This window comes from Dama dama, chromosome 20 (genome assembly GCF_033118175.1).
Source record: "Dama dama isolate Ldn47 chromosome 20, ASM3311817v1, whole genome shotgun sequence".
NCBI classification, from domain to species: domain Eukaryota; kingdom Metazoa; phylum Chordata; class Mammalia; order Artiodactyla; family Cervidae; genus Dama; species Dama dama.
The window spans coordinates 7,553,342-7,570,307 of NC_083700.1; the positions used below are offsets into that span (position 1 = coordinate 7,553,342).

The 16,966-nt window shown below is 39.4% G+C and overlaps 1 protein-coding gene and 1 long non-coding RNA gene across 4 annotated transcripts in view; one reads left to right on the forward strand and one right to left on the reverse strand.

The window, feature by feature from the left end:
• Window positions 1-9,637, reverse strand: part of NUF2 (NUF2 component of NDC80 kinetochore complex) — a 38,631-nt gene extending 28,994 nt beyond the window's left edge. Inside the window, exons 1-5 of one of the 3 annotated variants that reach the window (XM_061120222.1) lie at window positions 9,510-9,637; window positions 6,173-6,307; window positions 4,663-4,737; window positions 3,647-3,723; window positions 3,090-3,151 (exon numbers count right to left, since the gene is read on the reverse strand). In XM_061120222.1, the coding sequence (XP_060976205.1) occupies window positions 3,090-3,151; window positions 3,647-3,723; window positions 4,663-4,737; window positions 6,173-6,295 (337 nt within the window). In that variant the 5' untranslated portion in view covers window positions 6,296-6,307; window positions 9,510-9,637. The other 2 variants (XM_061120223.1, XM_061120221.1) reach the window with 2 other exon arrangements.
• A 15-nt stretch (window positions 9,638-9,652) lies between these two features.
• On the forward strand, window positions 9,653-14,187 carry LOC133040482 (uncharacterized). Its single transcript, XR_009688974.1, has 3 exons — window positions 9,653-9,971; window positions 13,145-13,353; window positions 13,769-14,187. It is a non-coding gene; the product is annotated as an uncharacterized LOC133040482 (long non-coding RNA).
• The last annotated feature ends 2,779 nt before the right edge of the window (window positions 14,188-16,966 follow it).

Below are 16,966 nucleotides of genomic sequence, written 5' to 3' on the forward strand. Positions count from 1 at the left end.
ACCAGACCACCTGAACTGCTTCTTGACAAATGTGTATGCAGGTCCGGAAGCAATAGTTAGAACCGGAAATGGAACAACAGACTGGTTCCAAATAGAGAAAGGAGTATGTCAAGACTGAATATTGTCACCCTGCTTATTTAACTTATATGCAGAGTACATCATGAGAAATGCTGGACTGGATGAAGCACAAGCTGGAATCAAGACTGCTGAGAGAAACATCAATAACCTCAGATATGCAGATGACACCACCCCTATGGCAGAAAGCAAAGAAGAACTAAAGAGCCTCTTGATGAAAGAAGAGAGTGAAAAAGTTGGCTTAAAGCTCAGCATTCAGAAAACTAAGATCATGGCATCTGGTCCTATCACTTCATGGCAAATAGATGGGGAAACAATGGAAACAGTGACAGACTTTATTTTGGGGGGGCTCCAAAATCACTGCAGATGGTGACTGAAGCCATGAAACTAAAAGATGCTTGCTCCTTGGAAGAAAAGTTATGATCAACCTAGACAGCATGTTAAAAAGCAGTGACATTACTTTGCCAATAAAGGTCTGTCTAGTCAAGGCTATGGTTTTTCCAGTAGTCATGTATGGATGTGAGAATTGGAGTATAAATAAAGCTGAGCACCAAAGAATTGATGCTTTTGAACTGTGGTGTTGGAGAAGACTCTTGAGAGTCCCTTGGGCTGCAAGGAGATCCAACCAGTCCATCCTAAAGGAAATCAGTCCTGAATATTCATTGGAAGGACTGATGCTGAAGCTGAAACTCCAATGCTTCGGCCAGCTGATGCAAAGAGCTGACTCATTTGAAAAGACCCTGACGCTGGAAAAGACTGGAAGGTGGGAGGAGAAGGGTACAACAGAGGATGAGACGGTTGGATGGCATCACTGACTCGATGGACCTGAGTTTGAGTAAACTCTGGGAGTTGGTAATGGACAGGGAGGCCTGGCGTGCTGTAGTCCATGGACTCGCAAAGAGTCAGACATGACTGAGTGACTGAAATGAACTGACCTGAAAACCTTTGACTGTGTGGATCACAACAAACTGTGGAGAATTCTTAAAGAGATGGGAGTACCAGACCTTACCTGCCTCCTGAGAAACCTGTATGCAGGTCAAAAAGCAACAGTTAGAACCGAACATGAAACAACAGACTAGTTCAAAATTGTGAAAGGAGTATGTCAAGACTGCATTTGTTGCCCTGCTTATTTAACTTATATGCAGAATACATCATGTGAAATGCCGAGCTGGATGAAGTACAGCTGGAATGAAGATTACCAAGAGAAATATCAATAACCTCAGATATGCAGATGACACCACTCTTACGGCAGAAAGTGAAGAGGAGATAAAGAGTCTCTTGATAAAGGTGAAAGAGGAGAGTGAAAAGCTGGCTTAAAACTTAACATTCAAAAACCCAAGATCATTGCATTCGATCCCATAGCTTCATGGCAAATAGATGGGGAAAGAATGGAAACAGTGACAGGCTTTATATTCTTGGGCTCCAAAATCACTGCAGATGGTGACTGCAGCCACAAAATTAAAAGACACCTGCTCCTTGGAAGAAAAGCTATGACCAACCTAGACAGTATATTAAAAAATTAGAGAAAACATTTTGCCAACAATGATCTATATAGTCAAAGCTATGGTCTTCCCAGTAGTCATGTATGGATGTAAGAGATGGACCATAAAGAAGGCTGAACACGGAAGAATTGATGCTTGTGAACAGTGGTGTTGGAGAAGACTCTTGAGAGTCCCTTGGACTGCAAGGAGATCCAACCAGTCAATCCTAAAGGAGATCAGTCCTAACTATTCATTGGAAGGACTGATGCTGAACTGAAGCTCCAATACTTTGGCCACCTGATGTGAAAAGTCGATTCATTAGAAAAGACCCCAATGCTGGGAAAGATTGAAAGCAGGAAGTAAAGGGGACGACAGAGGGCAAGATGGTTGGATGGCATCACTGACTCCATGGACATGAGTCTGAGCAAGCTCTGGGAGATGGTAAAGGACAGGGAAGCCTAGTGTGCTGCAGTCCGTGGGGTCGCAAAGAGTCAGACAAGACTGAGCAACTGAACAGCAACCTTTATCCACAGAAATGAAAATATGTGCATACAAAGATTTGTTCCCTAATGTTCACAGCAACTTTATACCCAATGGCCAAAACTGGAAGCAATTCAAATGTCTTACCAACTGGACAATGAATAAATAAACTGTATACTTATGATAGACTGCTACTCTAAAATAAAAGGACAACATACTAATAAATACAATAACGTGGACAAATCTCAAAAGCCTTCTGCTAAGTTAAAGAAGCCAGACACAAAAGACTATAGACTCTATGATTTCAATTACATGAGGTTCTGAAAAATCAAAATATTATAGTGATAAAAAGTAGATTAGTGCTTGCAGGTTAAATGCATGACCAAAGAAACCTGACTGCAAAGGGATATAAGGGAACTGTGAGGGCTCATGACTGTGGTACGGGTTATATTACTATATACATTTCCTAAGATTTATTCAGTTATGCATTTAAAATTAGTGAATTTTTTATTTTGTATAATTTATATGCCAATAAACAACAAAAAAGTAGGAGATCCAAAATGGGATAAAAAATAAATTTTTATATAGTACACCTAATACCTTGAAACATAAAATAACTTGAATCAAATAAATTAAGGGACACAAAATTAGGAGAACTTTACATTTTAATACAGCATCATGACTATCATGATTATCAGTGTTAAAAGGTGTTTTCTTCACGGTAAAAAGTAATTATGATATTTGATAAAACTGGTATGATTAATTCATTATGCAACATCACAGCTTGCATATTGTTTGTATTCATAATCTCAAATTTACAGAACGTTTTCAAATGTAAGGAGTTAAGAAAAACTAATCAAAAAAACAGCTTTTCTGTGACTTTACAAAGGAAAATTTTCCAATAATGGGATATTAAAAAATTCATCCTTGAGAATCAAGACACACTTTCTAAACCCAAGTTTCTTTATGTCTTTTCTTTTTTCACATTATTGACAGAAAGGTAAAATGTTAGATTAAGGCCAAACATTAAAAATTGTTTTAATTTTCACTTACTTGGATATAGAATATCAGCAATCTCAAAGTCATTCACCCGACAGATGGGCAGAAATGAGTCCCTTGAAGATAAAGTGGAGCAAGCATATTGAAAAGTATCTTTTGAATTACATTCTAAGTCAAAGAGGATAAACATCCTTTTATCAAAAAGACTTCTGGATATATTTCTCAGTGTCAAAGGACTGAGTCAGAAGTCTACTACAATACATAATCATATACCACTGAAATCTACTTTTTCTGTATATTACACAACTATTCATGTAATACCAAGGTATAGTTATAGATTCTAATAACACATAATCTTGGCGGTACCAGGACTCTCTAAGACGCAAAACTCTAACAATTTTAGACTCACAGTATCTTAATACATCAACTGAAAGAACTGAAGTGGAGGCAGTTAGCTGTATTTGCTAGAAAAGTACAATTTTGAATATTTATGGGAGGGAGTGGAGTGAAAAATGGTAGAAATTCCTTTCCAAAGAAAATCATGTCTTTAAGAAAGCCAAATGTAATGTAAATACAAATGTGGAGTAAGAAAATAATGACTCTTTACTTACAAATGAATAAACAAATTGCTGACTGGTAAGAAGCCTTCCATTATATGTGGATACATGACTTCAGAGTTCACTGGCATCTAAACGTAATAAATCACAAAATCCAAATTACAAATTGATTAGACAAAACGAGAAAAATTTTCAACCTCAAGAAAGTTTAATCATAGATTAAAATAAAAATATATTAACTTACTATCATTAAACAAACAATGCAGATCGTGGCACAAAACTAGACGTGTCATTAATATTAATAATGCTCAGTTCATAAGTGAGTGCTCAATAAAGACTTTTTAAATGAATGAAAAAATAAAGGGGCAATGATTAGCATTTGCTAAATATCAGGTACTCTGCTAAATTACATAAATATATTCTTAACATATATTCTTTCTTAATTTTTATAACAACAGTAGGACAGAGTACTAACCTTATTTTATAGACAAAGAAACTAAGCCTTAACGAGACTTCATAGCAAATAAATGACAAACCCTTTGATTTTCAAACAATATATATTGAGATTCTACAGATACTGCATTTTTGTACATCTTCAGTTGATGCCCTGATGATTTAACAATAACAGCAAAAAAAGATTAAGAAAAATAATTTTCCTACTAGAAATACCTAATTTGCTAAAAGTTCAACTACTTTATTTCAACTGTTTCCAATCTCAGTGCATATCTCTTATTCTAATTTGGAAGTCCTTCCTGAGAAAAGAACAGTATCTGTGAAGACTTTGCTATTGCTTATTGTAGTCTCTGAAGACAAGCCTGAAAATCTGTGAATAACTGCAGAGAATCAATAACTTGTGCAATTTAGGTCTTCAGTAATAGTTTTCATCTTAGTAAAGCTATCAATATAAATCATTACTACACCTAAGATTCCTTTGTAAATGACATTAACTTTAAATAAGCCTTTGATTTTGCTAAAAATAAAGTCAAGAACTTCCTATCCTGAAAACCAATATCAATGTGAGCAGGAGAAATGCAGCAAAAGAACATAATTTTGCTTCATCTTAAACCCACCATGTAAAAATGCTCCAGTCGAATTCCATATACGATCTGTAAAGCTCTCATGTAGATCATATGCAAGACTTCAGGCTATAACAGAAAAATAACTTTTAATACTCTGTTGTACCACTATCACCATTACTGTCCAATATTGTAGTTAATGGATAAACAGAAGGGTGACAACATTACTCCGTTTCCCTTGAGGTATTTTTTTGCCACTTTTTTAATTGAAGGATAATTGCTTTATAGAATTTTGTTGTTTTCTGTCAAACATCAACAAGAATCAGCCATAGGTACACCCGTGCGCCCTCCCTGCTCAGCCTCCCTCCCAACCCCACCCCTCTAGGTTGTCACAGAGCTCCTGTCTGAGTTCCCTGAGACATACAGCAAATTCCCACTGGCGATCTGTTTTATATATCGTATTGTAAGTTTCCATGTTACTCTCTCCATACATCTCATCCTTAATTTCTCCATATTTTAAAACACCTTATATACTCATCAGTTTGCTCATATGTGCTAAGTCATAGGTACTGGTCAATAAGATCAGTTGTTTAGGCTTTATACACAGAAAGATAACAAGAATACTCAAACACAATCCAAGCAATCTATCCACATTTAGGGAATGGAAGAATAGGTTAGTCTTTCAAAACATGTCATCAAACATATGACAAAAATAATGAGGGCATTTTTTTTTTTTTTTTTAAGAAGAACATGGGAAACCTTGTTTGATGCCTCAGATGTTAATATGCCTTAGCTGTTAAAGGGACTATTATGATCCAGGAGGTATACATTTAATAGGATAGTATGGGATTTTTAACTTTTATCTTCTAAATCAGCAGTTTCCAAACGCTGGTCTATAGAACCTTTTCTCATCCATATGAGAAACAAGTGTGTTTATTCTGAGATTATTCCTTCCATTTTAAAGAATTAAAGAGTCATCAAGATCAAGTTTAAGTTCTACATCATTAAACCAGGTTTTATTATGTTATCACTTCAAGATGAACACAGGAAAATGGAAGGAGACTTTGGGATTTTCTGTGACACATGACTAGTTCATTTCTGCATTTAACAACTAAAGACATAAAAAACACTATGTGTCAAAACAAGTCAATTCCCTGTTGGGGCATAATGCAAGAAAATTAATCTGTAAGCTTCCCAAGAAGATTGTTTCTAAGCACTTTTTGTGATTGGAAACCACCTGGAGTAAGTTCCTTCAAGCTTTACCAATAAATGATACCCTCAGACCACTACTCCAATAATAAAGTTTAATGTACTGTAATACATCTATGGTTTAGAAGATTTTTTTGGAAGACAACAACCGCCTTAAAGACTTGAATTCCTAATAGGAATGCAGAAGCTGCCCCACATAAAAGCAGTGTTATTTTAAAATAACTCTACTTGAGAGATTTTCTCTGGATTAAAATTACTAGCCTATATCAAATAGTGATATACATGCCTTTCCCCACACATTACAGACCTAGTGTAGCCTGTATATTAACCACATGCAAAAAGAACCCCATTTTACCTTGGGATTTGGAGAAAGATCATTCTTAGAGAGGTTTTTACCATCAGCTCCTGTTAAGATTTTGTTTCGAATATGAACCACAATTTCAGCTGCATTATATCTAGGAAAAGACAAAGTTTCCATCTTGGGAGTCTCCTGTTGGTTTGAAGGAATTAAAAACAAAGATCAGAAACATGGCACAACCAGCAGTTCTCACTGCCTGGAAGCTGACAAATACAAGCACAGAATTAACAAGCTAAGGTTGAACTATATTTATGGTAGTGCTATTATCAAATCATCAAACATCCTAGTAAGATTATATTAAAAACAAATATATATATATATATATATACACACACACACATACATATTCTAAAACAGCTTTTATTCTAAAGCAACACAGTCATTTTCTCATTTAACTAATACTGTTTTCTTTTTCATGGGAAAGAGGACTTAGGTTGAACAGACAGATGAGAAACTATGTTTTTTGGTTTGTTTTTTTCTAAAGTTTGGGAGGCCGAGTTCAATAAGATCCCGAAGATTAATCCTCAAAGTAAAATATATAGGTAACACTATCAGCAGAATCTATACACAAACAACAGCAACATAGGGTAAATAAATAATAAGCTGTACTGTACTCTGATTTGACATTCTATTTAATGACACACAGTGAGATGATTAATAAGGTTTAAGATGTAAGTAGGACGAGAGAGAAAAAAACAGAGTAAGAATAGAATAGCTGTGAGTAAAAGTCATCAGTCATGTCATCATCATTCTTTGTGACACATGGATTGTAGCCCACCAGGCTCCACTGACCATGGAATTTTCCAGGCAAGAATACTGGAGTGGGTTGCCATTCCCTTCTCCAGGGGATCTTCCCGACCCAGAGATTGAACACAGGTCACCGGCACTGCAGGTAGATTCTTTACCATCTCAGCCTCCAGGGAAGCCCATGAATAGCTGTAACTGGCAGGAATTCCAATCACCAGATGAGAACTTGAAAAATAAAATAACCAAAAAACCACTCCGTACAATGTCCTTCAATAGTGAAATATTCGCACCTGTGTCCTCCGAGAGCAGTTGTTCTCACAATTTTGGAGACACTTTTGGTTGTCTGCACTAGACTGAGGATGCTACTGGAACCTAGTGGGTAGTAGGCCCAGCATGCTGCAAAACACCCTGAAAGGTGATTGACAAATAACTTCCCAGCTCTGCCTAAACATTAGAAACATCACAGAATTCACTGTCTCAAGGCAACTTTTTGTCCACCTTAGTATGAATCTAATAATCAGATAACTCTTTATCACACTATACAGAAATCTGTTTGTTATAACTCATTCTGGTCCTACTTCTTGTCACTGCAACTAAATAGAATTTATTATTCCTTGGTCACAAGACTCCACTTTCCAAAATGTGAAGAAAGCTATCATATCTCTCTGCTAAGTCCTCTCTGATCTAAAGAAAGTATAGTTTAAGAATAGCCACTCCATTTATGACTTTTAGAAACTATCATTCTGCTCATTTACCTGTACAACTATTTCATCAGTGTCTTCTTAAAATGTAACGCTCAAACTGAACATAATGCTCCAGATATGGTCTGATTACGGTGGAATATCAATACAGTTGGCAATAGTCACTACTCATCTAACGCTACTATAACACTTACTGACAAATATGTGTGTGTGTGTGTCTGTGCATGGGCGTTTGACTCAAAGTCCCAGAACTTTTTCAACGTAGCCCACTTCTCCATGACTTTTTACATGACTTTGTAGTCCAGTAGCCAGGAGTTCTCCATGCTCTTTTTACATAACTGATTATTTGAACCTTAAGGATTTGTATTTCCTATGACTGAATTTCCCATTATTCCTATTTCATACTATTGAATTTCATAATTTGCATTTCCTATTATTGACTTTCATAATTCCAGACTTTCCTTCTATAGTCAGAATCTTTTTGTATCCAGATTCTGACACCTCACATGTTATATGTCCCTTTTAACATAAATATGCATTCTATATTTTCATCTAAGTCATAGATTTGAAAATCATTGCCCAAAGAAAGACTGCAGAAAAAGTCAATTTTCCAAAACAAACTATTAATATAGCTGGCTCAGAGATTATTCTAATAGAGAAAGAGGTGAAAAATACAATATCTTCATAATTATTATCACACATCTCTCCCTTCTAAAGTCTTGTGCACTTTGCTATCAGGTTAATCTGCATAGAACAACAAATGCATCAGGTAACATCTTTACAAAAATAATTACTTGCCCTACCCATCACATCAAATTCAAATGTTTCTGCTTGGCTTTTAAAAACTTCCACAATTTAATAACCTAATCTATTTTCTGTTACAAGTTAGTCTCCTCCAGGACGTTTCCCAAACTTCCAATGTTTCCTTTTGAAACCACCTCTCCTATCTAACTTCTGTTTTTGTTTGATAGTACAATTTCAGTTCCAATTTGTCACGAGTGTGTGGGGAGAGGGAGGGAGAACGGGACAGGGAGGAGAGGGAGAGAAAAAGACAAGAGGTGGAGAGGCCTTCCAATCCAGTTTGAGCTCTCTGGTGAGATAAAGTATATAAATGACACATGTAAAGTAGCAGGCCATTTACTGCAAATCACCTCTAGGTGTCTCATTATCTGCAACACCACAATCCAGCGCACAGCAGGTTCATTTTTCTAAAATAAACTAGATCGTGGAAATCAAAAGCCCAAGGAGCCGATGCTAAACAAAGAAAAAAGAGTCCCAACCTCAAAAGATTAAAAGTTTCCTGAATTTATTCAGGGAAAATGATCGTGCCATGCACGCAAAGCGCTATATATACACCGCCCTCTTCCTCTGACTTTTGGATTAAGCATGATATTTCTAATATCACACCGCAGGTTGACGAGCTGCGGTCCAGTGGGTCGCAAAGAACACGACCTGGCGACTGAACAGCAAAAACAACATGATATTTTAGCCTTTCGATGTTTGGTTTTGACTTTGGTTAAGCGATGTTTAAGTAACGGAGATTCATGACAGCATCTGGAACCCCATTTATATCTTCTAAATAAATCGGTTAAAAATATAGAAATACAACCTTCAACTGACCAGCTGGACCTCAAGTTTCTTCTCGCGTAATCTTTGCTGTACCAGACGACAGACATTCGTTTCGTAGCAAACGAGTTCAGATTGTTTTGGGGACTAAAATCTAACAAAAACGACCGATGAGCTCACCCACACCACCCAAAGGCGGGCTTCTGCAGCCTCCTCCCCAGCGACGCGTGTAACGAAAACAATGTCAGGTCCGGGGCTCCAGGGCGAGAGAGCACACACTGTCTCCCGGACTCCGTCCACGCGTGTCTCTCTGCTCTCACCTACAGCAGCAGCCGCCCTCAGGACGGCGGCGAGTCCGTGGAGCAGCCACAGGCGAAGTCAAAAGTCAGCAAACACCGACCGTTGTCAATTTTCAAACCCGCCGCCTCCTACTGGAAGTCCCTCCCCGTTCCGCCCCACCCACTTCCTGCGCTCCGGCCGCGCCGGGTACCGGCTGGGCTCAATGTGCTTAGAGCGGTTGGCGCTGGAGGCGCGAGGGAGAACGCTGGGCTCTAGGCGGAACTATTTTTCGCGGAGTTGACGTCCAGTCGGAATTGGATTCTGCAGGAACTGGGAGAGCCGCGGTTTGGGCAAGCAGTCCGGCACGGCCGCGGAATTCCCGAGGTCCGTGGACGTGTTTGGCTTCAGAGGTGAAGAGCGAAAGTGAATAGAGGGTTTCTGGAGACTTAAGCTAAGCTCAGCGTAACACGGAAAGGAGGACGTGGGGCTATCAGTGGGGCAAAGTAAGTCATAGAGTCTCAGAGTGTTAATAATGCTGATGCTTTTTGAGCAGAGCTCCCGGGTTCTGTGTTGGATGCTTACAGGTGTTCTCTTTTTTCAGTTCAGTTCAGTCGCTCGGTCGTGTCTGACTCTTTGCGACCCCATGGACTGCAGCACGCCAGGCTTCCCTGTCCATCACTAACTCCCCGAGCTTGCTCAAACTCATGTCCATCGAGTCGGTGATGCCATCCAACCATCCCATCCTCTGTCGTCCCCTTCTCCTCCTGCCTTCAGTCTTTCCCAGCATCAGGGTCTTTTCCAGCGAGTCAGTTCTTCGCCTCATGTGGCCAAAGTATTGGAGTTTCAGCTTCAGCATCAGTCCTTCTAATGAATTTTCAGGACTGATTTCCTTTAGGATGGACTGGTTGGATCTCCTTGTAGTCCAAGGGACTCTCAAGAGTCTTCTCCAACACCACGGCGCCGAGCTTTCTTTCTAGTCCAACTCTCACATCCATACATGACTACTGGAAAAACCTTACCTTTGATTAGACAGACTTTTGTCAGAAAAGTAATGCCTCTGCTTTTTAATATGCTGTTTCGGTTGGTCATAGCTTTTCTTCCAAGGAGCAAGTGTCTTAATTTCATGGCTGCAGTCACCATCTCCAGTGACTTTGGAGCCCCCAAAAGTAAAGTCTCTCACTGTTTCCATTGTTTCCCCATCTATTTGCCATGAAGTGATGGGGCCGGATGCCATGATCTTAGTTTTTTGAATGTTGAGTTTTAAGCCAGCTTTTCACTCTTTCACTTTCATCAAGAGGCTCTTCAGTTCGTCTAGGGTTTCTGCCATAAGGGTGGTGTCATCTGCATATCTGAGATTAATGATATTTCTCCCGGCAATCTTGATTACAGCTTGTGCTTCATCCAGCTCTGCATTTCTCATGATGTACTCTGCATATAAGTTAAATAAACAGGGTGACAATGTACAGCCTTAACGTATTCCTTTCTCAATTTGGAACCAAACTGTTCCATGTCCCGTTCTAACTGTTTCTTCCTGACTTGCATACAGATTTCTCAGGAGGCAGGTCAGGTGGTCTGGTATTCCCATCTCTTAAAGAATTTTCCACAGTTTGTTGTGATCCACAATATCTTTTTTAGGATTCATTAAAAAGGGAAAAGGGGCTAATAGATACCGTCATCAACTTAGGGATTAATTCAGGGAAATTATGCCACTGACTTAAAGCTATGTGCAGAAGTTCGTGCGTGCATGCTAAGTCACTTCAGTTGTGTCCAGCTCTTTTGTGACCCTATGGACTGTAGCCCACCAGGATCCTTTGTCCTTGGGATTTTCCAGGCAAGAATACTGGAGTGGGTTGCTATTTCCTACCCCCATGTAGGATAGAATCCTGGTCTTTTCTTCTGCCTCCCTTCTTTCATGCACTTTAGATCCCAGATGACAGACATGTAAAGGCCGAGCAGACCTTTGACTGACAAGACGGGGTGCTCAGTGAGACCATCACAGCCTGCAACTAGGACTTTATCTTGAACTCAGGTGGTGTTCCTATGGTAGCTAGTGCTTTTGGTTAAAATTTTAACCAAAAATTTCTTGTCACTTGTTTAAGTGACAAGATTTCCAAATTGTTTCTGCTTTTTTTTTTAAGTGGGTTAGTAAGGATGAAAAGTTGATTCACTTGGTCTAGTGTGGTAGGAATAGGTGAAATACTAAGAGATTGGGTCTTATGCCCTCCTTGCCATCAAAGACCCACTCATTGGAGGATGGAGATTTCCTCGGGGCCACAAACATTTCCAGCAACCTTGTACCTAGTTAATTGAGAAAATCCAAGCCCTCATGTGATGTATCTCAGCTTCCTGTCCACCCCACATTTATCTGCCTCTCTCTTATTGGTCTTGGAAAATGAATAGCACCCACTCCACCCGTGCTATTGACCAGTGCCTCTTCCTAGACCTCTGTTACCTTTCACACCATTGGTCAGACCCTTCTTGAAACCTGAATCCCTTTGCTTCTCTCCTGTTTGTTCTACTTATCTCATGCTTCTTAGGGTCTCTTTCTCTGCCTGTCCTTTAAATAGTATACGTTTAAATCTTGATTTTTTTTCTTTTTTCTTTTTGATGAATATTCCCATTCAGAGTACCATCCATGCTCATTGTTTCAAGCTATTTGCTTAAGGATCCTAAAACCGCTGCTATACCTGACTTCTTCCTCGAGACTCAGACTTTTGTTTGCCTGCTAGATAGATCCATTTGGGAGGGCTCATGAGCCATTCAGATTCTAATTTATCCCTTCCTTTTCTTTCAGCTACCAATCTATCTCACTGTTGCCTCCAGCCTTACAACCCTCACCTACATCCCCCAATTTGTCTTTTCAGTAGCAGCCAGAATGATCATTCTTAAATGTAAATCGGACCATTTTACTGGTCTATTTAAATGTCTACAACCCTCCCCCGCCCCCTGCCACCTCCACCATCACCTGCAAGATAAAGTCTACCTCCATAGCCTGTATCCTAGGACCTCCATAATCTCACCACTGTTTATGTTTCCACTATCATCTTCCATCACACCCACTTCCCCTTCATGATTCTGTTTTACACTTAGAGAACTTTTCATATTCTTATTGACACTGTCTGGATGTCTTGATTTTCTTTGCCTAACTCCTACTTTCTTTACTTATTTTTCAGATATCTTCTAGAAAGCCTTTCCCTAATCCACAGACTGAGCTAGTTGACTTTCCTTCTGACTTTCTGAGTGTTGATTGATTTATCCAGAAAATACTTAGCCTCTTATTTTATGCCAGTCACTGAGCTAGATATGGAAATATAATAATGAACAAGTAAATGTAAAAGTCAATCTAATAATTGACCTGACAAAGCTTATACTCTCATAGGGAAGGGAAACATGAATTTAAAAAAAAAAAAATGTAGTTCAGTCTGAATGGTTCCATGCTTGTGAATAGATAGGAATTAGCCAGATTAAACGCTGGAGGGCAAGATAGAGACAACTGTAAAGGCCCAGACAGGAGAGGAGAGCATAGTCCAGGAACAGAGATTCTAGATGCAGGGCTGGAGAAGCAAATAGGCTTAGATCATGAAGAGGATTGCTGATCATATTAAGGCATTTGACCTTCTTCCTAAAGATTATAGTAAAGTTGAAAGGTTTCAACATGATTAGGTTTGTATTTTAGGTGATGACTCTGACTACTGTGAGAAAATGGAATTGAGGAGTGGCAAGACTAATGGAAGGAAAACCAGTTAGGCCATCATTGTAGTAATCCAAGGAAAATAAGATGGCGACCTGTACTAGGGCATTGCCAGCGTGGATGGAACTATAAATCCTGGAGGGATCCAGGAAGTAGAACTGGCAAGATTTGACAACTGGATTGGAAGGCCAGAGGTGAGAGAAATAAAGGGTAGAGTTCCATAAACAGGTTTTAGTGAAAACCCTATTTGCTGTCATATGTTCACAGCCTGAAAGGCCTTAGACATTGTAGATGCTTGACAAATATCTGCTGAGTGAGAGTTTTCTGGCTTGAGCCTAGATAAATGGAATGCCATTTTCTGATTTAGGAAATGTAGAGGTGAACTCACTGGGGGAGGTGACTGATGATTGAGTTTTGAATGTGTCTAGCTCAAGATGCCTGTGGGAGATAACATGTGAAAATGACAGATACGATGCAACTGGGAGAAATCTCAGGCATATTCTTTGTATACTTTAAAAAAATAAGGATCTATGTTTTATTGAAATGATCTGTTTTGTGTCTGTCTTCACTATTACACAGAACTAATTCTTTTTTTTCTCTTTTTTTTAGCTTATTTTTCAATTGCAGGAAGATTGCTTTACAGTGTTCCTACTATCCAGCAACTTGAATCAGCCGTAATTATATATATATCACCTCCTTGGGCCTCCCTCCACCCCACTCCACCGCCACCCCCATCCTGCCCCTTCGGGTGGTCTCAGAGCACCTGGCTGGGCTACAAGGGCTGGTTCTAAATGACTTGATTCCCTAGCACCTTACACCATGTCTGGCACAAACAGGGCACCTGGTCGTTGTTGAACTGAACTACTCCTTTTTAAACATGGTACATCTAACAGGATAAATTAATAGTAGTAGTCTCTGAGGAGGGAGACTGGGGATCAGAGTGAAAAGATTCTATTGTATATATTTTGGTTCTTCATGCCTTTTCCCTCATTTGCTTATATTTCCTATGAAAAATAAAAATGATGAGAAAGAAATGCTCAATTTGTATGAACTTTAAACTGAAAAAATACTCCACCTATGATCTGATACAGAAAGTGAAAGTGAAGTCGCTCAGTCGTATCCAACTCTTTGCGACCCCATGGGCTGTAGCCTACCAGGATCCTCCGTCCATGGGATTTTCCAGGCAAGAATACTGGAGTGGGTTGCCATTTCCTTCTCCAGGGGATCTTCCTGACCCAGGGGATCTTACCGGGGTCTCCCACATTGTAGGCAGACGCTTTACTGTCTGAGCTACCAGGGAAGCCCATGATCTGATACAGAGTAGAATATTAATGCTACATGAAGTCATACTGTTAATAGCGTTTTTTGACCACATCACATTATCAGCTTTTTTACAAATTTGATGGTTGTATCATTGTTGCTATTGTTCAGTTCATTATTAGATAAATATTTATGTCTTAAAAAAAGTGAAATTATCAGCACATACTTTATATTAAGGGCACCAGAAAATCTTTGAAACTATGTATTGTGAGGTATAGTTAAAACTTACTAAGCCAAAGGAGTATGGTACTTTTATATCTCCTTAACAATTCATATGAGAGAAAACAGTATGCCTCTTTGACCTGTCAGTTAACATTTATTGTTTGCTAACATTACAAGTAATGTCCAACATGCAAAACCCTTTCTTTACAAGTGTTGGAATGTTCCTTTTACATCTTCAGTTCAGTTCAGTTCAGTTGCTTAGTCGTGTCTGACTCTGCGATCCCATGAATCGCAGCATGCCAGGCCTCCCTGTCCATCACCACCCAAACCCATGTCCATCGAGTCGGTGATGCCATCCAGCCATCTCATCTTCTGTCATCTCCTTCTCCTCCTGCCCCCAGTCCCTCCCAACATCAGGGTCTTTTCCAAGGAGTCAACTCTTCACATGAGGTGGCCAAAATATTGGAGTTTCAGCTTCAGCCTCAGTCCTTCCAATGAACACCCAGGACTGATCTCCTTTAGGATGGACTGGTTGGATCTCCTTGCAGTCCAAGGGACTCTCAAGAGTCTTCTCCAACACCACAGTTCAAAAGCATGAGTTCTTTGGCGCTCAGCTTTCTACACAGTCCAACTCTCACATCCATACGTGACCACTGGAAAAACCATAGCCTTGACTAGACGGACCTTTGTTGGTAAAGTAATGTCTCTGCTTTTTAATATGCTGTTTAGGTTGGTCATAGCTTTCCTTCCAAGGAGTAAGTGTCTTTTAATTTCATGGCTGCAATCGCCATCTGCAGTGATTTTGGAGCCCAAAAAATAAAGTCAGCCACTGTTTCCATTGTTTCCCCATCTGTTTCCCATGAAGTGATGGGACCAGAATGCCATGATCTTAGTTTTTTGAATGTTGAGCTATAAGCCATCTTTTTCACTCGTCTCTTTCACTTTCATCAAGAGGCTTTTCAGTTCCTCTTCACTTTCTGCCATGAGGGTGGTGTCATCTGCATATCTTAGGTTATTGATATTTCTCCCAGCAATCTTGATTCTAGCTTGTGCTTCTTCCAGCCCAGCATTTCTCATGATGTACTCTGCATATAAGTTAAATAAGCAGAGTGACAATACACAGCCCTGACGTACTCCTTTTCCTATTTGGAACCAGTCTGTTGTTCCATCTCAACTGTAGTTAATTATGAATGAATATGTAGTAATGCTTTTATAGGTTGTGAGTTGGCATTTTAGTGTATAATTTTTTTTAAAAGGTTGGGGTTCTAGGTGCACTACAGATGTACTGATACTTAGAGGTGAATTCTAGGAGCATTTTGTTCCCACAGCCTACTCACTGGGTGGCGCTGTTGTATTGCTGTTGACCTCACACAATTTAGACGTTTTCATTTTCTTTTACATAAGTAAATAGAGTGATGAACATTGAACACAGTGTTCTAGGTGGGAAAGTTAGAGTCTGACTTTGTTGGCTTCTGACTTTGTTGGCTTTAAGATACGTATTTAGAGTTCAGGCTTAAGACAAACAGCCTTGAATTCAAAGCAGGTCTCTGTTTTTGTATTGCCTTATAGTCATTCCAGATCTGTTAATCTACTTCATTCCTCATCTGTGTCCATCTTTATTAGTATATTTGGGAACTGGGCTATACATTTGAGTTACTTTAAACAGTATCTTCGTTTTGGTTTCAAATGAAATTTTTAGTCTGAAACCATAAAATATATGTCCTTTGTTAATTTGTGATGAACTCTAAACCAGATGTAAGGAAGCAAAAATTTGGTATATTCTACTTTAACCTCTTAGTATCCTATCCTCAACTTTCACATCATCCTGTATTATTGTAAGATAGCATAGAGAACCTTGGGCTTCCCAGGTGGCACTGGTGCTAAAGAACTGGCCTGCCAATGCAGGAGACGTAAGAGTTGCTGGTTCGATCCCTGGGTTGTGAAGATCCCCTGGAGGAGGGCATGGCAACCCACTCCAGTATTCTTGCCTGGAGAATCCCATGGGCGGCGGATCCTGGTGGGCTATGGTCCATGGGATCGCACAGAGTCAGACACTACTGAGATGACTGAGCAGCAGCAGCAGAGAGCCTCAGAAATCAGTAGCCTGTATAGATTGAATATTGATAAAAATATTTGTCTAATGTGACTGTTTAAAATATGACTTTTGTACTCTGGGTATTTCTGAATTTGGTATTGTGATATCCTATAATGAGATCAGTCCTGGGTGTTCATTAGAAGGACTGATGCTGAAGCTGAAATTCCAATACTTTGGCCACCTGATGCGAAGAGCTGACTCATTGGAAAAGACCCTGATGCTGGGAGGGA